A 26,677-nucleotide genomic window follows, 5' to 3' on the forward strand; every position below is an offset into this window, starting at 1 on the left:
ATTAACAGATCCATACCAAAAAAAGAAATTGTCAAGTTGGAAAGAGAAATTGCTAGGCTATCTAGTATTTCTGATTCTTTGGAGATGGGCAATGTTGTGATTTAACCTCTTAAAGGCTAACCCAACTATCAGGAGTGATATGCATAAATGTGGGTCAGGATGGAATAAGTTTAAGAGTCTCTTTGAACGGAGGATTGGATAGTTATAGTTGTACATCAAGTAGTCTCCTCTGCAATAATCCAGCTCCACCATAACTACTAACTATGGGTATAACTTTTAAGAGTATTAACTCACAGACAATACACAAGGTTATGCCAGCAAAGTGCATGTATCAAGAGTAGGACGGGATGTTCTCTTTTTACCGAAATCACACAATTTCCCACTAACATATACAAATCGTCTTCTAAGAATATCCTCAATTTTACACATCAAAGCCCTCAACAATATCTATAAATTGTAAACAAGACAAGGATGCACCTCTAATAAAACATACAAAGCTTGATATCCGCTACTGGTGTTGGGAAATATCCAGTGCAAGTACGCAAAGGTTTTTGCTAACTTCTAGTGTATTTTGTAGAATCAGCACAAAAGTAGTCACATTCCTTATCACCCGATCGACGGGTACACCAAGGCAAATGAAAAATCCATGTAACATAGATAACAAGTGTATATTTCTCACAAATTCATATTCAGAAGAATAGGAATGAAAATAGGTAAATACCTTAGGGCGAGTAAACCCGCGGTCAAGAAAGGCTTCATTACTTAGGATATCCGCCTTCACATTGTCCTGAAGCTTAGCTAGTTTTGCCTCGTTCTTCTTTACAAGATCCCTGGTTCTGAAGATATGATTGAGCTGCATAAAACAATTTCCTCAAATAACCAAGACATGTTTGCAATTTGGATTATAAAACACATCACTAATACTTGAACAAGTAAATTATGGTGAAAAGAAGCTAATGAGATGCTCTTACAGAATGCATAACATAAGCATCCATGGTACTTGAATCTTCTTCTAGACCTTTGAGATAGAAGGGTTTCTTGTTGTGGTGCAGAATATCCCGGTAGCTGTTGCCTATAAGAGTAAAGGAAGTAATAGCAATTACAACACCAATTATAGCAGAACAGGAAACAGAATAACATACATGAAGGGCAAGATAAAATCCACCTGGTTAACAACAAAAAGGGTGCCACAATAGGAGTTTGGTAAGAGGAACAAATAAGTAGAGAATCTAATTCACCTTTAGTACTCCTTCGATGAAGAAAATACACACCCTATCCGATTCTTGTTTCCCTCCCTCAACAATCACTCAAAACCAAATTCCCATAATCTAGACAAACTTGATGAATTACAAAACCTAAAGTAAGCACTTGATACTGCAAGTAAGAACGTCACTTCCTGTAATTTTTGTATACTCTGGTTTTATGAACTTTAAGCTTGAGGGAATGATGCAATCACCAAACCACATAATGCAAATGCTTAAAAGTTCCTAGGACGACAACGTTTTGCATTCACTGATGCATACATAAGGTGTGAATCATTAGAGATGGATCTCACTTGTTGGTTAAGTTGGAAATATCACATCAGAATTAAAATTGAATACGTTGTCAAGCATGTTTACTTTTTTGAGATGAGTCAAGTTCAGCATAGTGAAATTTTGTGCACCATTATGAGTGAATGTATGTTCACCTACCAAGAATAACAGCACTACAAGTGGACCTCAATGTTTAATGGACCAATTGGGGGGGGGAGGGGGGGGAGTATAGTGTTAGAACCAGCCTAGGCCCATTTGGTAAACTTGCCCACAAAAACTGCAGAAGATGGGCTCACACCAAGGTTTGTTGTGAAGATTCGAATTTGCCAATTTGGAGATCCTCCACCGAGCCACCTCCCAATCCCTATCCTACACCCACTTCTTCTTTTTTTGATAAGAAAAATAATAACTTATGTGGTCGCTGGAATACAAGGCCAGGTCTCCATGGCCACAACGTGGACATCCTCCATCAATTTTCATCAATTTTATATTTCCTTTTTGTTTGCTTTTTCCTATGCCCTTAGATGTTTAAAATATTTCACTTGGAACAATTTTAGTTTATGACAAGATTTACAAAATCAAATACATACATATAGAACAACTCCACAAGTAATTTCACCACAAAAAGAGATAGTAGCTAATAATGCAGCCTAAGACATCTCTCTACCATTAGTAATCTCTTTTTTCTCCAATTTTTCCACAAGGTTAACTCAAATTCATTTTTTCTACTTTAACTTCACCAAATCACACCTAGTAGTAAACACTACTTCAGACAAGAATAGATAGTGCTATTAGTAAAACCACAAGTATCACATAGAACCACATAGAACATCAGGAAATAAGTGACATGAAAACTTTGATTGATAAACTGAAAGAACATCGGGTTCTGGTGTCACACTAATGATCTACTACTCTAAGGGTTGCTGACTGTAACTGACATATCTTGCACAAGTTGTTGCAAAATAACTAAGAAACAGGCACATAGTTCTATCCATCTATCATCAGACCACAGGCAACAAACATTTGATAGGTAAAACACCAATAAATGACCAAAACAAACTTGATGGCCTTTACTCACATATGGAGAAAAATAATCTCTGCTTTGATGAATCAAAATCTGCCCCTCCAGACTTCTCATATATACTCAACCAATGCTTGTGTAGTGTTGGCTTCAAGCCATGAAACAAGAAGCTGTCTAGCTCCTGCAAGGAAGCAATGGAACTTGTAATTGTATGGGAAGATCACTGTGGAAAAGCAATGCATAAATTTTTAATAGGTGAATCCATTGATATAGCAAAGAGCAGTCCAGCTAGGTATTGCAAGGTTTGCCTCTATTCAGCAATGCAAGCAAAAGGCATTCCTCCGTGAACCTTAAAATACAGTAACCGAGGGAATTCGACATTTCGACCTAAACTCATTCATTAAGCATCAAAAAACATGGTACACATGTAACTCAATACATATAGGGAGCAACGTTTTAGAAAAAGAGAGCTCTTGACTGTTGGTATCCTTTACAAACTTAAGTTGTTTATCACAAAAAGAAACACACAAACGTGCACACCCATACGCAAGTTTACAACACATAATACAGAGTATAATCCCACAAGTGGATATTTTTTTTTTGATGACAAGGGAAACCCGCAGCCGCTATCATTTGGGTGCGCACAGGGTAAAACCCCGCTCCTATGCAATAGCTCGCAAACCACATAGGAGAGGTAACCCGCACTAGGCAAGCCCGGTGCGACGAGCTCAAACCAAAAGGCAAACCCCTTGCTTTCGTTGGCAAGGGGTTTCGAACTTGAGACCTCCAACATGGAAGTCCCAAGCCCAAACCACTGGGCCACCCCGAAGGGTCACAAGTGGATATTAAAAAGGAAAGATTTCAAAAAGAACTGCAGAGTATCCAGACACATTGCAATAAGTATCACTGCACCTGCAAGTTTGAAGCTTGAAAACAAAAATAACTGGAATTGACAAGTATCTAACAGAAAGCCAAATGCAAGATGAACCAATTTAAAAAAGGGAAAAGTATGCTTTACGTTTACTGGGAGACAATATTTACGCCACGTAATCCAATATAAAATAGTATACAACATTATTCCCGGTGTAATTCATATTTGTGTATAAACACCTTTTATATATTATTTATACAGTTTTATACAAGGTTGACACATTATGTATAATGCTTTCCCTCAGGTATAATATTGCAAAATGTTATATAATATTCTATATTGCGTAATATTTTATGTAGGACTGTATATTTTTAAAATTTCCCCTTAAAAATACCCAGATTCAATATGATAATCGATCCACAATCCTAAAGAAACCCAGAAGCAAGTGGAATCTCTATCAGTGGGTAGGAGTTACCAGACACCGGCAACAGCATTTCACTGACCATGAACTATTTTCTGTTCCTTTTGAGAAATACACTAATAAATCCTAGAAGATGTTAAGCAAGATACCACTTTCAAACAATTTGGACCACAAAATACTCTATAGATTTATTGCCCAAATTTGCCCCTAAATTGGACGTTAGGTCTAGCAAAGATATATGTTGCTCCAGCAATGCAGCTGGCAATTTTGCAAAAATTTTGCAACAATGTGAATTAAAACAAATCACAGATCACTATTTAACTATTTACCGGACTGATATTACATGAACATAGCCTAATAGACCTTCTGCCCAAGAGAAGGGATGAATGAAGATCTACAACAACCAAACGTGGAGACGGGTTTGAGCACTATGAAGCAATCAACAATAGAATAACATAGCAATAAGCAAACAAGACAGCTACCTTCAGAAAACACTTGTCTGTCCCCCTCCACTTGTAATTTGACATGGCTACCACCCATTTGTAAGTCCATTTCTTTTTCTCTAGCTTGTCAACCTCTTTTTTGGATAACTTGTGATCCAAATGAGAGTGAAATGAGCTGCATGCACGGAAAGAACATGGTAGATTAACAATTTTCATAACTTTTGACTACCAAAATCTTTCCTCAACCATCAAACTGCTTTTGATGAGGTAAGATTTTATTAACGAAAACAGTATGAAGCTGATACTTGAAACTGGGAAAAGAAAGAAAAAAAAAAGGAAGCTAGACTTGATTACACCAAATTCCTAAGGGCTCGTTTGGTGTGAGGGATTAGAAATAATAGTGATGGGATAAGGAAATAGTGATGGGATAAAAAAAATGATGTTATTTGGTTGGCTAGTCCGGGATAACTTATCCCGGGATTAATAATTAGTACCGGGATAAGTTATCCCTCCCCATGGGTGGTATAGTAATCCCGGGATAACTTATCCCGAGATAAAATAGGTAAATGACAAATATGTCCCTTTAAATCCTTTTTATACATCATTTTTTACATTTATGTATATTTACATTTTTTTTAATACCATGTATAATAATATTTACTACTCCTTATTTTTATGATAATTATACATATTTTTCTATTAAAAAATTATACTATATAAATATAATTTTTATTTATGAATTTATTTGACTAATTCTTATGTTTATTTTATTTTGATTTCTCATAAATTTTCTTCTCTTTAATAAACTTAAGAGGGAAGTTCTATTTTTAAGCTAAATAAGAAAAAAGTTATATTTTTAAATACACATGGTACTTATCATGGGAATACATAAACAAAAATATTTAAGTTAAATAAAATAAAAGTTTTATTTTAAAAAATGAATAACTAAAGCTCACAAAGAAATATTTAAAAAGTTTAAATAAAGTGAAGGGTAATTTTGTAAACAAACAACTTGTTCTTAAAATTTATCAATAAATATTATTTTGAATATAACAAACCAAACACTCAATAAGAAATAATCCCAGGACAACTTATCCCATCATAACTAATCCCAACATAACTTATCCCAACATAACTTATCCCATCATAACTCATATTCAAACCAAACGACTCCTTAAAGTATTATAATCTGTTATTTTGTTCTCAAAAAATTTTCCTAATTATTTTTCGGGTCAAATATGAACACAACAGATAATTATGGTGAAAAACTTTAAACAACGGAACTTGATAATTATGGAAAAGCTCAATGATTGATGTTTATAGAATACTATAATATATGCTATATTTAATTTGCAAATCGATATAAACGTTACATGAATTGACCCAATAATGTCAGTTTCATCCTCCTTATAAAATACCATATGAATTATAAAAATATCAACAAACAAACAAGGGAACAAACATCGATTTCAAATGTTATTCATTTGGCAAACTAATTTGTATCTTTTGGCATCTTTGCAGCTTTTTGACAAGTTTGAAATATGTTTTAAAATTCTATGATGCCTCCAACATGTCTTGATTTTTTAGTAGATGCTTCCTCTTCTTAAAATACTTGTCGTATTTATTAAAAATATTATTATATTAAAAATCTATATAACTAATGCATGTATAAGTTATAAGGAAATTTAGATATTATCATGCTACATGAATATCCTTGCACATAATAATGGAAAAATTACGTAATTACACGACTTAAGATAACATAATCTCTCAAAATTCCTTTCATTTGAATTAATTACAAATTTTTATTTTTTTTTTCTTCTCTCTTAACATTTGGATACATCACTCCTCTATTAGATACATTACAATTTTGTTTGTACAATATATTTGGTACAAATGTTATTGTTGATACATAATCTCAATTATTTCAAATCTAAATCAATATGAACCTAGTTTATAGTTATAGTTATGTATCTGGTACAAAACTTATGTATCGAGCAAATGAGCAATGTATCTGCGAGTTATGAACTCTAACCAGCTATCAAATGACCCATGTGATATAACTATTTTACTGCTTAACTACCACCAAATTATGTGCCTCAACCATAAAAAAATGGCTAAACATTTGTATACTTCAATTCAATAAATTTGTTGTATGGCTGAATATTTGTGTTCTAATCAATCGATTAAATGAACCAGGGAGTTGTTGGGCATTCTCTGCCGTTGCTGCCATGGAATCAATAAATGCGATAGTAACCGGGAATTTGATATCACTATCAGAGCAAGAGTTGGTGGATTGTGATAAGTCGTACAATCAAGGTTGCGATGGTGGTCTTATGGACTATGCCTTTGAATTCGTCATCAATAATGGAGGAATTGACACTGAAGAAGACTACCCTTACAAAGAACGTAATGGCGTATGCGACCAGTACAGGGTCAGTATAACATTCTTGATTTCAATTACACTCCTAACTAAATACCAATGTTAAAATTTAGACTAATAAGTGGCAGCATATTTTGTTTGTGATGCAGAAAAATGCCAAGGTTGTTAAAATAGATAGCTATGAAGATGTTCCTGTTAATAACGAAAAGGCGCTACAAAAGGCTGTTGCACATCAACCTGTGAGCATTGCAATTGAAGCTGGTGGCAGAGACTTCCAGCACTACAAATCTGTATGTTTCTATTCTCGTATTACCCTATCTAAGTTAATGTCTTTACAGTAAAATGTTGCCTTTTGATCAATGACGTGTAGTTTTTTTTCCGACCAAAGATATATTAATTGACAGACTTCTAATTGTAGGTCGAAAAACTATGATATAATAATGATCACATCCAATTATTTACGCGATTATCCTACTTGTAATTTCAGGGTATCTTTACTGGAAAATGTAGTACTGCAGTGGATCATGGTGTAGTTGTTGCTGGATATGGTACTGAGAATGGCATGGATTATTGGATCATTAGGAACTCATGGGGAGCTAAATGGGGAGAGAAGGGCTACCTCAGAGTCCAACGTAACGTTGCCAGGTCTAGTGGCTTGTGTGGTTTAGCCATAGAGCCTTCATATCCAGTAAAGACAGGCGCAAATCCTCCTAAACCCGCTCCATCTCCTCCATCTCCAGTCAAGCCACCTACCGAGTGTGATGAATCTTCTCAATGCCCTGTCGGCACCACTTGCTGCTGTATCCTTCAGTTCCATAATTCTTGCTTCTCTTGGGGATGCTGCCCACTTGAAGGAGCCACTTGCTGTGAAGACCACTACAGTTGCTGCCCACACGACTATCCTGTCTGCAATGTTCGTCAAGGCACCTGCTCAATGGTAAGTAATTTGAATTTGTCAATTCTACAAAGGAGTTTCAACTCTCCTATGCACAGACAACGTAAAGAATTTGGACCAGAGTTTTTTCTCTACTTACTCTATTGCTTTTGTTGATACAGAGCAAGGGCAACCCATTGGGAGTGAAGGCAATGAAGCGCATTCTTGCACAACCTATTGGGGCCTTCGGAAATGGAGGAAAGAAGAGCAGTTCTTGAATTCTACAAGCACCAATACAGTGGAATGAGGTGAAAGAGCAGCGCCAACAGAGGGACGTGAATTGGTACATTGATTAACAAACCTCATTTTCCAGCAGAAAGGTGTAGAGACAGACAAATGCATTATCAAGATTACAAGATGTTGATTAATGATTTGTATATATTGCTTCTTTATTGAAGAAGGATTATTGTTCTACTTTGTCTAATTATTCAGTACATAGTCCTTGTTTCTTATTATGAAGACTCCAAGTAATGCTTTTTATTCTTCCATTGGTACTTGGTTTCAACAATAATAATAAAAAAGACTATCTTCTGTACCTTTCAGTTACCTCTTTTGTTTTGTCCCACCATGTTTACGTACATCAATGTTGAAGGTTCCAATTTCAAATTTAAATAAAAAAATTAGGTTTTGCAGTTACTTTCTTTTAACATTGACACAAATTTATTTCACATAATTATGACAACACCCTCTAAATTTTTGGCTCATAACATCCCCAAAGTCGGACAATCAAAATGTAGTTGAAAGTTGTTTATCATTGGTGACCAATATACTCAAAAATCATGTTTAATTGGTAATATATCTCTCATTAAAAGTTGAAAGATTATCAAAACTCATATTATTTTAAATAAATCAAAATTAGATTGTTGGACTCTTAACGATTTAATTATCTCTTTTTTCTCCGTGAATAATTGGCTTCTCACTCTGAGTACTTAATTTTTTTACTAAATAACACTAAGTTTTAAAGTATTATTGTATTTTTTTTCGAAGTGTCTTATTCTTTGTTACGTTATCACCAGATATATTATGTGAAATGTTTTGTTTTGATTAATATGTTGTTATATATCAAGAATATTACATTAGACAATTACAAATTAAATAAAAAAGATATATATAAAAAAGAATTAAACGCGTCATAAACCTTTGATCATATTAACCAATTTTATTTGTCTTCATCTCATTAAAGAAATCTCCATCAATTAAAAAAGGGAATTTGCAGAAATTTCATTAGTCTAGTAGCTAATTACTTAGATACACTTTAATTTGCAATATTACATATCTTATCAGATTTCGGTGCCTCCAGATACATGGATCTCGAATACATGAGGTCAAATGTAGGTGTAATTTGTTCTATATACATTGTATCCAAGTGGATTCACATGTATCTGAAATATATAGCAAATCTCGCCCGCCTCTCTCTCTTCTCGCTTGCCACTATCCCATACATTTGGTATCCCAAATATATGTGAATCACTCCAAATACATATAAATACATGTATCTTGTGTGTATAGAGAGTGATTTACATGTATGCTTGACAAATAGAAATCTAAAAATTGCATTAGCATAGAGCAAAAATTTTCATATGTATCTCTGAATTAACCAAAAATCAATAATTTAATTATTGTACAAAATAGTAAAATAAATAAATCAGTTTAATTAAAGAATATTATAAATTGTTACTTATTGCTCTCTTCTAAATTATACTAACTAATACTAATTTACATGCATTACAAGACCTTATTTTAGTTGACCTTTGTGGCTTATGCAACCTAACAATATCAAAATTCTTTGCTTGTCAACCGCATATAAGTTATAAATTATGATTTAACTTCTTTGCACTAGTATTGCAAATATCCTTTCTACTATAAGGTTTTTAAATGTAACTCATAATCCATTATATTAATAGATTAAAATTAAGAAAAGAAACTACTACTTTTTAGTAAGCTAAATTGCACTAATATATGATATTGTCATCACCATAGGTTATGATAGGATATTCGACGTCCTTCCGCTCTAATCAGAGGTTTCAGATTGAAGTCCTCAAAAATAAAAATAAAATTTCTTTGGAAGAATCATTTCAAGAAATAAACCTTGCAATGCGCAGATTAAAATTTAGTCTTACTCCAATATATATCGAGCATTGAGAAACCCCTAGAAAAAAGATATATTCATAAAATACCTCTCTTTCTATTCCAAAAAAGTGTCAGCTTAGCAGAAATCACGGTCATTTAAAAACTACTACATAGTACATACAATATGTTATTTACCAAATCAATTTAATAATGTTTCTTGAGAATTGAACGTTATTAAGAAAAACAAAACATAAGACTATAGTCGAAAAAAATATACAATTTTTTTTTTCTTTAACGACACTTATTTTGGGACGGACAAATAAAAAATAAAATAAAATTATGGGGACCACAAATTGCCCCAACCTAGAAGGCTGCCAACTAACTATAACCTTTACTAACAATTCTTCTTCTTGAAATTTGTACCCTTTTAAGAATTAAATCACTGAAATCCCATTTAGATTTGTCCAAAAAAAAAAAAAAAACTTCAAATCATTGTCTGATTTTTGTATTAGGGTACAACCCAGAAGAGTTGTTGATTAGATAAAAAAAATGGTGGAATTAAAGTTTCTTGGAATGGACTTTGGTTGTGCACTTGGATCTCTCAGTAATGGTCAATTCCCAGAAAAAGATTGTTTGCTTCCCTTAATTTCCAAGCTTCTTGGTTATGCAATTGTTGCTGCCTCCACCACTGTTAAACTTCCTCAGGTTATTTCCCTTGACCCATGTTAAAAATTGAGTCTTTTTATGTATTAATTGAGTGTTGTTGTGATAGTAGTATTGAATTAGCTGAATTTTGGATCCAGATAAGTAAAGGGTGTTTCTTAATTACTATGGGTTTTTGATTAGATATATAAATTTTTACTTTCATGTTATAGTCCTTTGGTTAAAAATACTAGGGGATTTCTTCCATCTGTCATAGCCGTGGTGGACAGAGTTATCTTGTATATGTTGCTTGTTGCTGTGAGATGGAAGGTATCACATGTAATTAGTTGAGGTGCGCAAAAGTTGATCCTGACACAACGGTTATTAAAACAAAGGAGTCTTTATGTATTAGTTGAGTGTTGTTGTGATAGAAGTATTGAATTAGCTCAGTTTTGGATCCAGTTGAGTAATGGGTTTCTTAAATACTATGGGTTTTTAATTAGATATATAAATTTTTACTTTCATGTTATAGTCCTTTGGTTAAAAAATACTAGGGGGATTTCTTCCATCTGTCATAGCCGTGGTGGACAGAGTTGTCTTGTATATGTTGCTTGTTGCTGTGAGATGGAAGGTATCACATGTAATTAGTTGAGGTGCGCAAAAGTTGATCCTGACACAACGGTTATTAAAACAAAGGAGTCTTTATGTATTAGTTGAGTGTTGTTGTGATAGAAGTATTGAATTAGCTCAGTTTTGGATCCAGTTGAGTAATGGGTTTCTTAAATACTATGGGTTTTTAATTAGATATATAAATTTTTACTTTCATGTTATAGTCCTTTGGTTAAACTTTCCCATGTAATTTCTTGTTTAGTCCTGTAAAAATGGAGTCTTTATATATTAATTGAGTGTTGTTGTGATAGTAGTATTGAATTAGCTAAATTAGGGATCCAGTTGAGTGATGGGTATTTCTTAATTACTATGGGTTGATAATCAATGTGTTAATTGAGTCTTATTGTGGTGATAGTATTGAATTAGCTCAATTTGGGATCCAGTTAAGTTATTGGTCTATCTTGAATATTTTCTGGATTGGGATCAAATATATAAACTTTTACTTTCATGTTATAGTGCATTGGTTAGACTTCCAAAGGCTATCTTTGCTAAGCCCGGTAAAGCTTGAGGCTTTTATGTGTTTATTGAGTCTTATTGTAGTGGTAGTATTGAATTAGCTCAATTTTGGGATCCAAGTTAAGTAATGGGTGTTTATTTATCACTCTGTGTTTTTAACCAAATATTCTTCAATATGTATTTCTATTTGTTGCTTCGTTTGTCTGTATCTTGCTATTTTGTTGTCATTTGTTCTTGCAATCCTGCGTCTACCCCCACAAAGTAGGGGTAAGGTTTGTGTACATCTACCCTACCCAACCCCACTTATGGGATCACACTGGGTATGTTGTTTTATAACCAAACATATAAACTTTTACTTTCATGTGATAATGCTTTAGTTGAACTTCCTCAGGCTATTTTCCTTAAGCCCTTCAAAGTCCAGTCTTTATGTTTATGAGTGTTGTGTGATGGTAGTGTTGAAATATCTCAATTTTGGATCCAGTCAAGTAATGGGTGTTTCTTAGTTACTCTGGGTTGATAACCAGATAGTTGATAAACTTTTATAGTTATGTTATAATCCGTTGATTAAACTTCCTTAGGTTATTTACCTTAAGCCCTTCAAGAATCTAATCATTTTAATTTTATTGAGTCCTATTGTGACAGATTATTGAATGTGCTTAAATTTAGATCCAGAAAAGTTGTGGATGTTTCGTGAATGCTCTGTGTTAATAACCTGTGTTTAAACTTTTACAGTCATGTACGTTGGCCATTCAATTCAATTGCATCTCTTAGCCTGTTCATCAAATTAATGAATCAACTACATCTCTATCCAGAAAAATGATTTGTCTCTAGAATTGAAGATTCTATGACCTGTTCCTCATATGGTAAAAGTACTTCTCGGCGACCCCTTTTGCATTCCTAAGAGGTCTGACATTTCATTAATTGGTTTCTTTTTATGAATGTCTCTGTCTCTTTTCCTTTTTGTTTTTTGGTACTTTTGGGTGGGTTTTTGGCAAGAGAAGTTGTAGGTTGTCAATGGTTATATTAATTTGTTTATGCCATTGACTATAACCCGTAACTGTTTTGGTGATTTTGGGTTAGTTTTAGAAAATTTCTAAGTTTAGATATCCCATAATTTGCCTTGTGTATGCGTTTATTTGATTGATTCATTCGCTGTAGTGATGACATCTATTAGGATGTCAATTAGTTTCTTGTCCTTAACTTCTTGCTAATGATTCACAGAAATATGATAATGAACAAGTGCATTCCTTATTGTTTCTGTTCCTCTTGCAGATACTTAAAATTTTGCAACACAAAAGTGTTAGAGGGCTTAGTGTTGTGGCCTTTGAACTCGAACTACTTGGTTATACCATTGCTTTGGCATATTGTCTTCACAAAGGGCTCCCGTTTTCAGCTTTTGGCGAGTACCTTTTTCTTTTGATCCAAGGTACATTTGACATTCCAATAATACATTAATTGGATTTTTTAGTTCCTTTTGCTATATCTTGAGAAACTAGGGCTTTGTAGCTTCTCAAACCTGTATCATTGAGCAGACGGTGGCATGGTGCATTAACTTCAAGCAGCTCTGGCAGAGGCTTTGGTTAATGTTTCTATTGCGATTTTTCATTCACGTATTTTCCTTTCATAGATATTCAAGTGAAGTGTCTACGGATAGGGGAGGGATAAAAATTTCAGTCGGTGGCAGTTTATAATCTCATTTTCATACTTTCATGTGGCTGGTTCAGTTTCTCTAATATCTTGTGCTTTTTTCTTGTTGCAGCTATAATTTTGGTTGCAATTATCTACTATTTTTCTCAACCTTTGGGAATGAAGACATGGATGAAAGGCTTATTGTATCCTAATTCCAACTGCGCCATGCACAAAATTATTATTGAGCTATCATTTTACAGAACTCATGTTTATTGGTGTCATTCCTTCTATGAAATTAGAATCTGCAGTTCCTCCTTATTTGGTAAACAGATATTGTGCTGTAGCCCCAACTATTTTGGCAGGTCAAATTGATCCCGTTCTTTTCGAGGCCTTATATGTAAGTTATAGCCTTAAACTTTGATATGTTTTCCTATATCTGTTTGTTTTGTGGGATAAAGTATTGCAAAAAATTTACATTTCTCTTCATTTAAGGGAGTCCAATTGAACACTTTACCATTGCTCATGCTTGTCTGAAAATTATGAGAAATTAGAAAAGTGATTGGGACGTAACAGAAATAATTTTAAGAATGATCGAAAAAGTCTCTGGAATATTGATCTAGTATAGGCTGGTGGCTCTAAGGCAGACTAGTATAGGTACAATGCAATCAGAATAGTCACCGGTAGAGAATAGTGTGCAGAAAGTTAAACTTAGCTGCATTTTGTTGTTATGTTTTTGCCGTAACCAATCTCCTCTCTGTTTCTCACATCGCCGTGAATTTTCCCAGCCATCGTCCTGCACCTTTCCCCGTCAAATTTCACCTTTCAATCCCTTTTTTCATCTTGTCTCTCTCTCTCTGAATACCCAATTAAACATTTGAACCAAAATTTAAAATAAAGAAATTGACATATGTACTTGTTGGAGTTTCCAATCTTGCCGGATAATAGATGGTCGGCAAAAAAGTGAGCAATTGGAGGCAATGTAAAAGGAGAGACTAAAAGGTTGAAAGTTATAAATAAATAAATTATGGAGATGGAGAAATCTGTAGGGGGAGACGAGAAGAAGATTGGGGGGATGATGAAAAGGTGATGGAGGAATGGAATAAGAGGTACGGAAAGTTTCTGGGGACAGAAGATTATAAAAATAAAATTGAAGCGACAAATACATGTGCCAAGCTAAAGTATTACACCACTTAACAAAAAATTAGCCATGACACTTTAGGTGGTATTATTCCATTTTTAAAAAGTTAAGGGGTCTATTAGAACCCGTAAAGAATAAGTGTGTAGTTGAAAATATGATCGAAGTTTAGGGGGATTCTATTCCTTTTTTCCATGCGATGGCTTCTAATATTGGATAATATATCGAGTCAATGGGTGAATATAGTCTTTTACACATTGAATTGAAGAAAATGACCCTCCAAAGATATCTTGTGTTATTTCATACTCTTATCAGTAAAAACAAATTTCTTGTCAAAAGACATAAAACTAAAATAAATCTGTAAAGGCTACAAACCAATTGATTCTAATATATCTGATCGAACAGTCTTAACTAAATTATATTTCTTCAGGCTTCCCAACATGCAATCTTTCTTTGTGCAAGGATTCCGCAGATATGGAAGAACTTTAAGGTACACATTTACGCCATGATGATTCTCATTTTCATGGTGCTGTGGGTATATGTTTGAAGTAACCTGGTTTATTTACTATGTTCTGAAATAATGAATTCATTTACCTATTATGGCTGGTCATATGTATGAAATCAGTCCTCATTTATTTGACTTCTTTCCGAGATTGTTTTGCGGCTTCATCTATAATGTTCACTTGCTTTCCTTGTTTCCACTTTATTTTATACCTTTTTCTACTGCATTTATTTGAGCAGAGCAAAAGTACTGGTGAACTGAGCTTTTTGACCTTCTTTATGAACTTCGCCGGTTCTATGGGTAAGTTAACTCTGACTATGAACTTCAGCCTGCGGATTTTCTGATACCAAAATGGAGTTCTCATATCCTTTACCTTTATACGTTGCAGTTAGAGTTTTTACCAGCCTCCAGGAAAAAGCTCCCATGAGTGGTAAACTCTCTTACTTTGTGTGATCTGTACCTTTATATGATCTTTCAGACTCCTGAAATTCGGAATGATCGGTACCTTATTCGTTTCAAACTTATAAGCCGACACATTCTTTGTCCTAACCTGATTTTGTCAAATGTGTGTAATGATTAGAATACTTTCTGGTTTCGTAGGAGATATGTTACCCTCAGTGTGACTTCTATCCAGTTTATTGTCTGCAGTTCTAGTTGAGTATGTGATTATAGCTCATTTTTCCCAGATAAAACATCTTTAATTTTTTTTTATTGTTGTCTTTATGATATTTACGAGAACAATGAAACGTTCCCTTTTTAGTTCCCTCTTACAGATATGGCTCATAGCATCCCCTCCTTCTTGGGCTTAGGAGTTACTATTATCGTTTCACCATCTATGATGTCAATTTTACCTACTACAAATAACTACCATCCCTACCTTAGACCCCAGCGTCAACGTTTCCATTCTTTTATGTTTTCCATTATTCAATTTCTTAGTAGGAATATCTATAAATGATTTTCATATTTGATAGTAGATCATGACCATTTAAAATGAGGCCGATTTTCATCCCTGCTCGACAGGTGCCTGAACGATATTCTTCTTTGGTGAAGATTTCTGCATTAGAAAGGATGTCTATAGTTTCTAATTCAGTATGAACTGTCCAGAGTTATCTACCGCAAATTTGTTTCTATCATCTTGCGTAATTTCAGCTTAATTTACGTCTATCCTTGTGTACTCATTGTAATTTTACCAGTCCGGCCCTTTAACTCTCCAAGTTCCCTTGATTTATTTGTAGTTGCCTTGGGATCTGTGATCGGTGTACTGATGAATGGTACCATCTTGAGTCAAATTATCATATACCAAAAGCCAACACCTCAGAAAGGGAAGAAGAAAGATTAGAAGTTTCAGCACGTCGTGCTGCACCTGGAGCTCATTGTCATGATCGTCGAGCACATAATTCATCCATATACTATATACCCTGAGAATCTGTCATAGTTTTCGCTGATTTCAAAATTTGGATTGATCCATCAGTTCCAGAATTTTTCATTTTAACATATAGTCTCAGTATGGTATTTTTATTTATTTTTTACCTAAAGTATGCTAACACAGGTGTAACAATTTCTTTTGGTAAAAATATGCTCATTAGGGGACTTCTTGTGTTGAAGTCACCAATATTATTTTTCTAGTCATCATCTGTTGTTATAGTTGTGCAATAGTTGAGGTATGTGTTGTCTCCTTATATAATTTTTTCTTTAATGACGGTGGAGTTTGGGCTGGCTTGCGCCTGCTTTAACTATTCTACTAGGTATTTTGCTACCTCTCACCAATATCGAGTACTATACAACTTTGGGGCACCATGACTATCTATAGAGTATTTGTTATTTTCACCAGTACAAATATCGGATAACTCTGTGAACTTATGTTGAGGAAGGAAATCACTAGTAAGACCATTGAAACTAAATGTGGTGGTTGAGTTTTGCTTTGGGCATTTCTCTAATAATGAATGTTTGTGTGCTGAAAATTAAAGAAACCTCTGACAGTACTTTTAGTCAATGTAGTAGTCAGGATATGGGTTTACTAGCATATCATGTTTGTTTATTTGGTGGGAAGCAAGAAAAGGACTGAAATAAATATTTACATATATTAATGGACTGTTGATTAATTGAGATAAGGGAAAAATAAGTAGTACAGGTGTAATAAAGAGTTTAAGTTTTGTGTACTAATAGAATTTAACAAATTTATTATTGAAACTACCCACAATTTACCTTTTAAAGGCTACAAGAGGTTTCATCCGAACTCTTTCTCGAAAACTTACATTATATATAAATGGTCAACATGGTGTATAAGCCGTGCTTTTGTAGTTCTTACTTTTGATATTTATCATCACAGGTTGTTTATTATGTTTTGGTTATCGCACTATTTTATTTTTGTTCATGTTCCTTTCTTATAGGCTTTACATTGTTTTCTTTAATAGTTATGTTTTCTTCTTTGAACTTGGATTTATTGCATTTGAATTGAAGGTCTTTCACAAACAGCTTATCTACCTCCACGAGGTAGTGGTAAGATATGTGTACACTCTACCTTTTCAAACTTCACTTGTTGTGTATATATAGTAGATGTTGAATCTCTTTGTTGACTTCTTCGTGTATTTACTTTTTTATATTTTAGTAACGTAAATTATCTGACTCCATCACTAGTTGATAGTATATCTTTTTTTTTTTTACAAATGTCAATCTATGATCTTATGAGATCAATCATACAAGGTGGTAGTGGATAGTCATGATAGCCAACAAACTCATGCTCACTTGTGTTTTGTATGATACATCTAAATTTTCAAAAGCTAATATGCCTTTTACTTAATTACCTTGACTATGAACCTAGAATTAATGCACCAAACTCATGTTGTAATTTTGTTCTTTTGTGGACTTTTTATTTTCCAAAAGTTGTTACTATAGTGGACTCTATGATTACCCTCATGCATATTTTAAACTTGAAATTATGAGGACTCTGAGCCTATAGTTTCTTAATAATTAAGATTGACTGAACCTGGCAAACTTGAAAATTGCTCTACTTGTTACGAATCAAGTTCATGATATGTATTATTTGTTTTTGGTCTAGTTGGCCCTCCAAAACACGTCTATCATATGCACTTGAGTCATGACTTATAAAACTTTTTCCGTTTCTCTCCCATTCTGATGTGATGTTTCGTCTAAGGCCTTATGTGTGCATCATCTTCAGAAGCTTGTCAACCTAACAACTTGTCAGTTTTGCTTGATCCGGCCTCATCAAACCGTCCTCTATAAAAAACGTCACAATTTAAGACTACATTTCTAGAAGTCTTATAGACGTACAAATATAATGGCATGCCTATTTATGATCGATCATAAGTTTCAAAATTACTATCTATTTGTTTTTCTTAAGCTTCGTGCCTAATCAAATAATTTTACCTCATCAAATTGAAATAAATAAAGTATTCAAATGTCAATTGTTTCTACTTGAAAAGTTAATACATTGTATGAAGATATTTGAACTCCTAACTGTAGTCATCTATTATTCTACTATTTTCTCTTCCTCCCATACAATATGTATTTGGGAGGAATTAAAACATAAAACAAAAAATAACATCATGTAAAACAAGTAAAGGAGTCAACTAAGATAAAAAATAATAATTCATATTTGACTATGGTGTCGTTCTGAACATGCAATTTCAAATCACGATTTCTAGTTTTGATAATTTTCAAATGACAAGAATTTTCATGTTTATGAATAAAATACGACATTTAAACTATACATTAATATAAAATTTCAACGTTGATTATATCTTTGATCCTTTATAATTATTTTTTCTCTCATTGGAGATTGTGCCTCTAAAGGGTGGAAGCTCAAAAGCAAAGGTCAAGAAAAGAATAGAAAGAAAGCAACTTATCATAGCACAATGGGAGCTAGCTCCCAACATATTGATTTAGTTATTATCATGTCTGTTGACTCTAAATTAAACATATCATATACCAAGAAAAGATGTGCTAGAATGATTTTTAAAAAGATCACAATTCGACTTCAAATTCTAGTGTATATATCATGTCTTAGGTTCGAGTTTTGAATTGAATTTTTTTTTTAAAGACATATTACCTTATTTAATGAACTTACTTGAGGTAAATAGACGTTATTGGTTTAATTATAATATCTGTCAATTTTAAACATTGTAGCATTAAGAATTGTGCTAAATGATTATATTGAACAAGAGGTTTAGTTCAAATTTTGAAAATAAAAAATATTTCGGTAGGAAGTGCATTACCCTCATTTAATAGAACATTCGATGCGAAAAGACTTTGTATGTATATCAAAGTGTTGATTAAACACTCTATTTAAATTAAGAAATTCATTTAAATGTACAAATATCAAATCTTGAACACAATAAATTGTAATATACTAAAATTCAAAACTCATAATAACTGAACATTATGTTAGTTATGAGCAATTCAACAACATATAGGAGGGATATAAATAGTACAAACTTATCTACATCATGAATTCGATAAAATTTAGTAACTTAGACTCAAACTCTATTAAAATTAAGAAATTCATTCTTATATGTAATATCCAATCTCAAACACAATAAACTGCAATATACTAAAATTTAAAACTCATAATACATGAATATTATGTTAGTTACGAGTAGTTTAACGACGAAATTTGTGAGAATGATGATGGTAAGAGTAATTCTTTGAAGGCTACATATGTTAGGCATGCAGTGCAGCTTTTGGATGTTTCTATTTCTTTCTTTCTTTTCTTCTCTATCTTTTCTTTTTATTTATGGCTTATCACGCTTTAATCAATAGATATTTTTATATATAAAAGAAGAGATTCGAAGGAATATATGACTATTCCACCATAGTATAAAGTGTTTTTGAAAATATTTTTGAAAAACAATTACTTTAACCCTTTTTCTCCTTTATAAATTATATATAACTTAATAGTATAAAGAAGTCAAGAATGTGAGAATTAGCAGATGGGGATTTTAATCACTAATCTATATATATTTAGGTGTGTTTGATATTTAGATTAATCAATAATTTTACAAGATATTTTCATAAGTAGAAAATATTATCCTTCACACCAACACACTCTTAATGTGCTGTCAGTATTTATATCAAATTAAGCAAAATAATTATTAAAAACATGTGAATTTTCTAATATGGAGGTCCATAAAAAATATGTGATTTTCGATCTTTCGATGGACCAATTACCTATGGCTTTCTCGTATTTTAGTAGTTACATACATAAACATAGAAAATTTTTAATAGCTCATTGATTAATTACTAAACTTTCATCGCAGTAGGGTTCAATTTCCCCACCTTATAATCCTCCTCCCTTCCCCTCTCTCCTTCCCATTTTCGACCTCCATTTTCTTTTTAAAAAAATAATAGAAAAGTAAAAACACACACAACTATGACACATAAATGAAATAAATATTTTTTTTTAAAAAACATAAATATCTCAATTATGATATATAAATAAAATAAATATTACTCTCTTCGATCCTAAATACTTATTATCCTTATTAAAAACATATACTATAATTTATATTAAGTAATGTGTATAATCGTTTTTTATTATTTCTTTTTAATTTTTCACCCAATATTCATGCAAGTAGTTTCAAACTAACTAAACTTAAATACGCTTCTGATCTTCCACTTGACATAATAAGTGATCTCAAATTCTTGTAGAAATATTGAATTCTCAATAAAAAGTCGAGAGAAATGTTGAAAATAGTCCTAAACTTGATGAGAATTTAGGGATGTGTTTGACTCATTTTGTAAGATCAAGAGTGTATTTAACTTCAATTAGTCAAGTAAAAAAGTGTTCTTAAGGCTATCAATAATTTAAAAATGAAACTAATAAATCACATCGAATTTAAGATTGTTATCCATACTTTTCTCGTTTAAAAGCATACCGTATTAGCAGGATCCGAAAAAGGACCCACATAGTGCCATAAAATGCCCTCACAAGTCCCACGATATAAACACAAACATTTTCCCTACTATATCTCACTCCGCCCAAATCCCCTTCTTTTCTTCTTCCCAAACTCTACAAAAACACAGAATAAAAATGGCTGAAATGAGCCTATTCATCTTCCATTAGCTTCTTCTTCAACCAAAAAAAGGAAAAAAAATGAAGTAAATGAAAACCCCAAACATCCCTCTTCTTAACAGAAGAAGAAGATGGCATTTGTATTAGATTCTTTGTATTGTAAAGATGAGACCTTTCAAGTGTTTGAAGTAAAACCCAAATCAGTTTCTTTGTTAAATCAAGATTTGATATGGGAAAAAGAGGAATTAGAGTCTTTGTTGTCTAAAGAAGAAGAAAATCAAATGTATAATGTTGTAATAAACAACCCATTTTTGTCTGTATTTAGAAAAGAAGCAATTGAATGGATTCTTGAAGGTGTTGATTATCATAATTTCTCTGCTCAAACTGCAATTCTTGCTGTAAACTACCTTGATAGGTTTCTTTTTAGCGTACAGTCACAAAGTGAGAAGCAGCCATGGATGAACCAACTTGCTGCTGTGACTTGTCTTTCTTTAGCTGCAAAAATTGAAGAGACCCAAGTGCCTTTACTTCTAGATCTCCAAGTATGTGCTTAGCAAAATCCTCTCTTTTTGATCATTCAATGTCTGGCACTCGCTTTCTGAAACAGCCTCACTACCTCGCGGAGGAAGTGGTAAGGTCTGCGTATATTTTACCCTCCCCGACCTCACACTTAGTGGGATTTCACTGTGTATATTTGTTGATGATGATGTCTGGTACTCGCTTTCGCTTTGTGAGTCTGACTAATTTAGATTTGTGTTGCTTAAAATCATTAAAAAGTGAAATGACTTGGTGTTTGGTGCTTGCTTTGTGGGTCTGGTCTGACTAATTCAGATTCGTGAGGTCTAAACTCTAAATTCATTAAAAAGTTAAGTGACTTGGTGCTTGCTATGTTCCGGTTCGGCTAATTAAGATTCGTGAGGTCTAAAATCATTAAAAAGTGAAATGACTTGGTGTTTGGTGCTCGCTTTGTGGGTCTAGTTCGACTAATTCAGATTTGTAAGGCCTAACATTCGTTAAAAAGTGAAATCACTTGGATGTATGGTGCTCACTTTGTGAGTCTGACTAATTTGGATTCGCGTGTAAGACCATTTAAAAGGGAAATGCTCCTTCATTCCTAGGACCCCAACCCGAGTTTAATGAATAAGAGCAGAGGGATCTTATCCATCCTACCAGAACCCTTGATAGTCTTAGAAAAAAATGATTTTTGTAACAATTTCAATGTTGGGGTTATTAACTTGGGATATTTAGGTGGAGGGGACTTATCCATCCCACCAGAACGCTCGATGGTCTTAGAAAGATCCTAACTTTTGTAACAATTTCAATGTTGGGGTTATTGATTTGGGTGTTTTCTTGATATTTTTTGTTTAGGTGGAGGAATCAAGATACTTCTTTGAGCCAAAAACAATTCAGAGGATGGAAATATTGGTACTTTCTACACTCAAGTGGAAGATGAATCCAGTAACCCCATTTTCATTTCTTGATTATTTCTCAAGAAGGCTAGGATTAAATGACCACATTTGCTTTGAACTTCTAAGGAGATGTGAATGGGTGCTTTTGTCCACAATTACCGGTAATTATGAATCAGAATTTATCAATAGCTCTTGATAAAGCTAAGGTTGATTTGCTAACTGATTAATTTTTATAACTAGCAGATTGTAGATTTATGTGTTATCTTCCTTCTGCTATGGCTGCTGCTACAATGTTACATGTTATTGATAAGCTAGAGCCTTGCACTGGACAAGAATATCAAGAACAACTTTTGGGCATTCTTGGAATAGTTAAGGTTAGTATATTTATCACTTCATGTCTCAACTTTAGTTAAATCTTTCCCCAATTTGTTGTACTAGCTTGTAGTACGCCACTTGAGGGTCTATCGGAAACAACCTCTCTGCTTTCCATGATAGGGGTAAGGTCTGCGTACAGTACACTCTACCCTCTCTAGACCCCACTTGTGGGATTAGACCGACTATGTAGTTGTTAGTACCCCACTTGTGGGATTACGCTGGATATATTTGTTGTTGTTTTTGTAGTACTAGTTGGTACTAGTGGATCCAATAATGTGTTATTCGTTTGGTAGAACCCTGTGCTCGAGGATCAATTTGCCAACTATAATCCCCTTGATTTTAGTATTTTCACGGAAAATTGTGTTTTGAGCTTTTGGATTTGTTGGCGTGGTTTGGTTTGGTTTGAGAGCCGAGGGGCTCGGGTGAGAATTTGGTTATGCATTTATAGATGAAGTTAATCGTACGTTTCAGAATTCACGACGTTTAAATTCTATTCTGACGGGAATCAAATCGTGTGAAACAGGACAATGTGACAGATTGTTATAAGCTAGTCCAGGAGGTGGCTTCCAACATTGATTTCAACTCACACAAACGCAAATTTGGTGCATTGCCAGGAAGTCCCATAGGAGTTATGGATGTGTCATTCAGCTCAGATAGCTCCAATGACTCGTGGGCGGTGGCTGCATCTGTTTCTTCTTCTCCCGAGCCATCATCAAAGAAGACTAGAACACACGAGCAGGAAAAATGATGTTGCATCTTGCACGAGATGATAAGGAGAGCTTTTCCCCCTTACATGGTGAGACTCGACTCTCGAGTAGACAATGCAGCTCCCAGTACCCTTTAAAATCAATCAATGGATTCTCAAAATTTGTCTATGAATTAGTTGCTGGCATTTTATTAGGAGGAAATCAAAATGTTTATGAACAGAGTTGAAAATAATTTCATGTCAAATTCTTCTTTGTATTACTTCATTATCTAGGGGCCATATAAATTGAATTTTTTAAACTCTATTTTCTGCTACTTCCTCTGTCTCATTTTATGTGACATTTTTAAACATTTTGAATTATCAATTATTGTGACTTATAGTACTCTTTACGTAGTTTATAAATATATAAATTTCAGTTAAAACAAATTAAAGATTCCATGTGCAAATTTTCGGTCAAACTTAAACTGTTTGACTCTCGAAAAACGAAAAGTGTCACATAAATAGGGACAAAGGAAATACAAAATATATAATTAGGGGAAATGGTGGATTTTCTTCTCATGCACAGGGTAGTAGTAGCGTCAGAATTTTTATTTTATGAATTCTGAATCACAAACTTGGATTTATTTCAAATTCGTGATTTTTTTTAAATCAAGCGTATATCTAAAACAACATATCTACTTCATAAAGGTAGAGTTAAGGTCTGTGTACACTTTATCTTCTTCTAACTTCACTTATGAGACTAAATTGAAACATAATATATTGTTATTGTTGAATTTTGAATCACTAACCGTTTTTACTTGCGAGATTCAGGATATAAAAATAATCTTTTGAATATAAATATAAAGTTTGAATCAAAATTATTGAATTCTACTTTAAGCTAGGCAGGTTCTGCACCTAGAGGGAGGATCCTAGTGTCTGCATGGTGAAGTTAGGGTGCCGTTAGTGGTTTATCCGAACCTTTATGGAACAATTACATTCTATTATATGCGAAGTTAGGATTAATTTTTATATATATATATATTAAATATTAAATTTCTTTAGCTTCAATCTAAATTTATTTTATCTATATTTTGAATTTTTAAAATAAAAATTTTGATTTCACCATTGATAGTTGGCTACTTATTTATATGGGAGTTGGAATTGCAAGAGATTAAGGGCATTTTTCTATCAAAAGATGAAAGGAGAGACAAATTTAATCCAATAGGACCGAAGGAGAACTTTTATAAATTATGTCTAATACCAATAGTTCATTATGTAATGGATCTTTCCATTCTATTACTCTATCAAAAAGTCATCAATATTTATCAAATTTGTTCTTATCTAACAATTATTTTGGCCCTTTTTCGAAATAACAATTGTTTTGGAGAGGAGGGAGTAGAAAAGATAAAGTAAAGGGTTTAAAAGCAATGACACAAAATCCAAGAAGAAGGTTTAAAGGGTGTAAAAGTGAGTTTATAGAAAGATTAAAAAGACTATTTGGATGCAATTAGATTCAATATAAAAATATTCACTGATAAAAAGGGACAAAAGGTTAAAGGTGGGGAGTTAATTGGAAATATGGGGGACAGATTATGTCTTTTTGATTTTTCTATGATGTGTCATTGTTGGTACTTTTGTTCACTGTTTATGGTAGATAGAATATAATGGACTTCAATTTTTCCAACCACTTAAAGAAAAAAAAAATGAAGAAAAGACAATTCTAAGAAATGGATAAGTAGTATAATTAAGAGAAGTGGCCCTCTTTAGAGGGTTATTTTGGTCAATAAATATTTAGTTTACTTGATATAACTCCTTCCGTTCACTTTTACTTGTTATCCATAGTATTGTATTTTACACCTTGTATGGATGGATGTTATCCATTGTATTATATTATATTATATTATTAGTTTGAACACAATGTATTAATTGTTACTCAAATTGATCTTTCAGAACCATAAGTATTGTATTACTACTAGTGGTTCAAGAGATGTAGCGGAGGTGAATACAAATTTAAGTTACGGTGAGGTATTTTACTGTATTTATCGTTAAACTCATCATTAGGTAACAAAACCCATTTTGTGTAACGATCGATTTGATGAGATCACATCATCTTAATTTTTTCTTTTCATTTGTCTTTACTTATATTTTAATCATTTTATCGTTTACCCTACTTATATATACACACACACATATATATAGCACTATCTCGTATCTACTTTTCTTGTAAGTTTATCCTTCACATTATTGATGTGTGACATTATCTAATGACAGAAAATAATATAATATATCCAAATGTTGTATTCATTAAAATAATATAGTACAATTAAATACAACATAATATAATACTATGATACATTATGAAATAATATGTAAATAACCATTCAAACATAACATAAAATTTGTGCAAAATTAAAAACAGACAAATAAAAATAAATGTATACTAGAGTATTTAATATCCCAAATGTTGAGAGTAGGAAATATTTAACATTATAAATTTGTAATAAATGTTCATACTTATTATTGGAGTATTTGAATGCTCCATAATTCCTATTGCCGAAAGCTAGATGTAGTAGACTTTGATAGTTGCTTAACAAATACTACGTACTTTGGTAGTTTAGATTAATAAATACTAAATTATTATTCTTCATAATTCTTCTTACACCTGTGTCTTAAATTATCCTATTATGATTCTTAAAAATAATTATTTCAAATTATTTACTATTCTTCTATTAATTATTCTAAAAAACTGCAAACATTTTAATAGAATAAATATTTAAAAATATTATAACGATTTTTTTTTTGTGCTGGCAGTCAGCGTGTATTATACTTGAGAAAATAATGAAATGGTTATATGTATGGTAGGTAGAATAGTTATTGTACTTGAATAATACTCCCTCTGTCCACTTTTAATTGTCGTGTTGCGCTTACTAATTTTCAAAGTTAAATTAGTTTATATTAATTTGATATTTTAAACAAAAAAATTAGATATTCAAAAACTATATAAAGAGTACTATAAATTTCATTTTTTTGCATATCAATATGATAAAAAAAATACATCGTAAAATGTTAGTTAAAGTTATTATCGTTTGATTCTAAAAAAGGAAACTACAACAATTAAAAATGGATGGAAATAGTAATGAAATGGTTATCTATTTTTAGTTCCTACCATTTATAGAGAATAATTATTGTCCCATATATAACAGTAGGGGTGTTCATGGGTCGGTTTGGATCGGTTTTTGGTCAAAACCAAAACCAAATCAATTTAATCGGTTTTAAAATTATCAAAACCAAACCAAACCAAATATAATATACATTTATCGGTTTGGTGGTTATCGGTTTCGGTTTGGTTTGGTTCGGTTATTCGGTTATTAACAATACACAAAAATAAAAGAAACAATTCATTCAAAATGTGAAAAAAGTGACAACAATCCATTCAAAACGAAAAATAGTTAGAATGACTTAAATTACT

General features: G+C 32.7%; 3 protein-coding genes across 4 annotated transcripts in view; all 3 read left to right on the forward strand.

The window, feature by feature from the left end:
• LOC102583159 (low-temperature-induced cysteine proteinase-like) overlaps nucleotides 1-8,097 on the forward strand; it is an 11,369-nt gene extending 3,272 nt beyond the window's left edge. Inside the window, exons 2-5 of the mRNA XM_006342582.2 lie at nucleotides 6,488-6,723; nucleotides 6,821-6,961; nucleotides 7,159-7,608; nucleotides 7,728-8,097. Coding sequence (XP_006342644.1) covers nucleotides 6,488-6,723; nucleotides 6,821-6,961; nucleotides 7,159-7,608; nucleotides 7,728-7,823 — 923 coding nt within the window. The 3' untranslated portion in view covers nucleotides 7,824-8,097. The remainder of the gene's footprint in view (nucleotides 1-6,487; nucleotides 6,724-6,820; nucleotides 6,962-7,158; nucleotides 7,609-7,727) is intronic.
• A 1,987-nt stretch (nucleotides 8,098-10,084) lies between these two features.
• LOC102583488 (mannose-P-dolichol utilization defect 1 protein homolog 2) lies at nucleotides 10,085-16,387 on the forward strand. Its single transcript, XM_006342583.2, has 8 exons — nucleotides 10,085-10,380; nucleotides 12,715-12,868; nucleotides 13,202-13,274; nucleotides 13,402-13,468; nucleotides 14,637-14,696; nucleotides 14,948-15,008; nucleotides 15,097-15,138; nucleotides 15,944-16,387. Exons 1-8 carry the CDS (start codon nucleotides 10,225-10,227, stop codon nucleotides 16,045-16,047), a joined length of 717 nt encoding a protein of 238 aa, XP_006342645.1. The 5' UTR covers nucleotides 10,085-10,224; the 3' UTR covers nucleotides 16,048-16,387.
• Nucleotides 16,388-20,688: 4,301 nt separating this feature from the next.
• Nucleotides 20,689-23,528, forward strand: LOC102583812 (cyclin-D3-3-like). 2 transcript variants are annotated; one of them, XM_006342584.2, is made up of 4 exons: nucleotides 20,689-21,281; nucleotides 22,108-22,309; nucleotides 22,392-22,522; nucleotides 23,026-23,528. In XM_006342584.2, the coding sequence occupies exons 1-4, from the start codon at nucleotides 20,871-20,873 to the stop codon at nucleotides 23,269-23,271; spliced, it is 990 nt and encodes a 329-aa protein (XP_006342646.1). In that variant the 5' UTR covers nucleotides 20,689-20,870; the 3' UTR covers nucleotides 23,272-23,528. The 2 variants fall into 2 exon arrangements, with proteins under 2 accessions (XP_006342646.1, XP_006342647.1); XM_006342585.2 differs by having other exon boundaries at nucleotides 23,047-23,528.
• The last annotated feature ends 3,149 nt before the right edge of the window (nucleotides 23,529-26,677 follow it).

This window comes from Solanum tuberosum, unplaced genomic scaffold (assembly GCF_000226075.1).
Source record: "Solanum tuberosum cultivar DM 1-3 516 R44 unplaced genomic scaffold, SolTub_3.0 scf00034, whole genome shotgun sequence".
In the NCBI taxonomy this organism is placed as follows: Eukaryota; Viridiplantae; Streptophyta; class Magnoliopsida; order Solanales; family Solanaceae; genus Solanum; species Solanum tuberosum.

Coding starts and splice junctions, on each gene's coding strand:
- LOC102583488 (XM_006342583.2), top strand. CDS start 10,225: ATGGTGGAATTAAAGTTTCTTGGAATGGACTTTGGTTGTGCACTTGGA. Junction 14,697..14,947: donor AGATATGGAAGAACTTTAAG/GTACACATTTAC, acceptor TTATTTGAGCAG/AGCAAAAGTACTGGTGAACT. Junction 15,139..15,943: donor GGAAAAAGCTCCCATGAGTG/GTAAACTCTCTT, acceptor ATTTATTTGTAG/TTGCCTTGGGATCTGTGATC.
- LOC102583812 (XM_006342584.2), top strand. CDS start 20,871: ATGGCATTTGTATTAGATTCTTTGTATTGTAAAGATGAGACCTTTCAA. Junction 21,282..22,107: donor CTTTACTTCTAGATCTCCAA/GTATGTGCTTAG, acceptor TTTTTTGTTTAG/GTGGAGGAATCAAGATACTT. Junction 22,310..22,391: donor GCTTTTGTCCACAATTACCG/GTAATTATGAAT, acceptor TATAACTAGCAG/ATTGTAGATTTATGTGTTAT.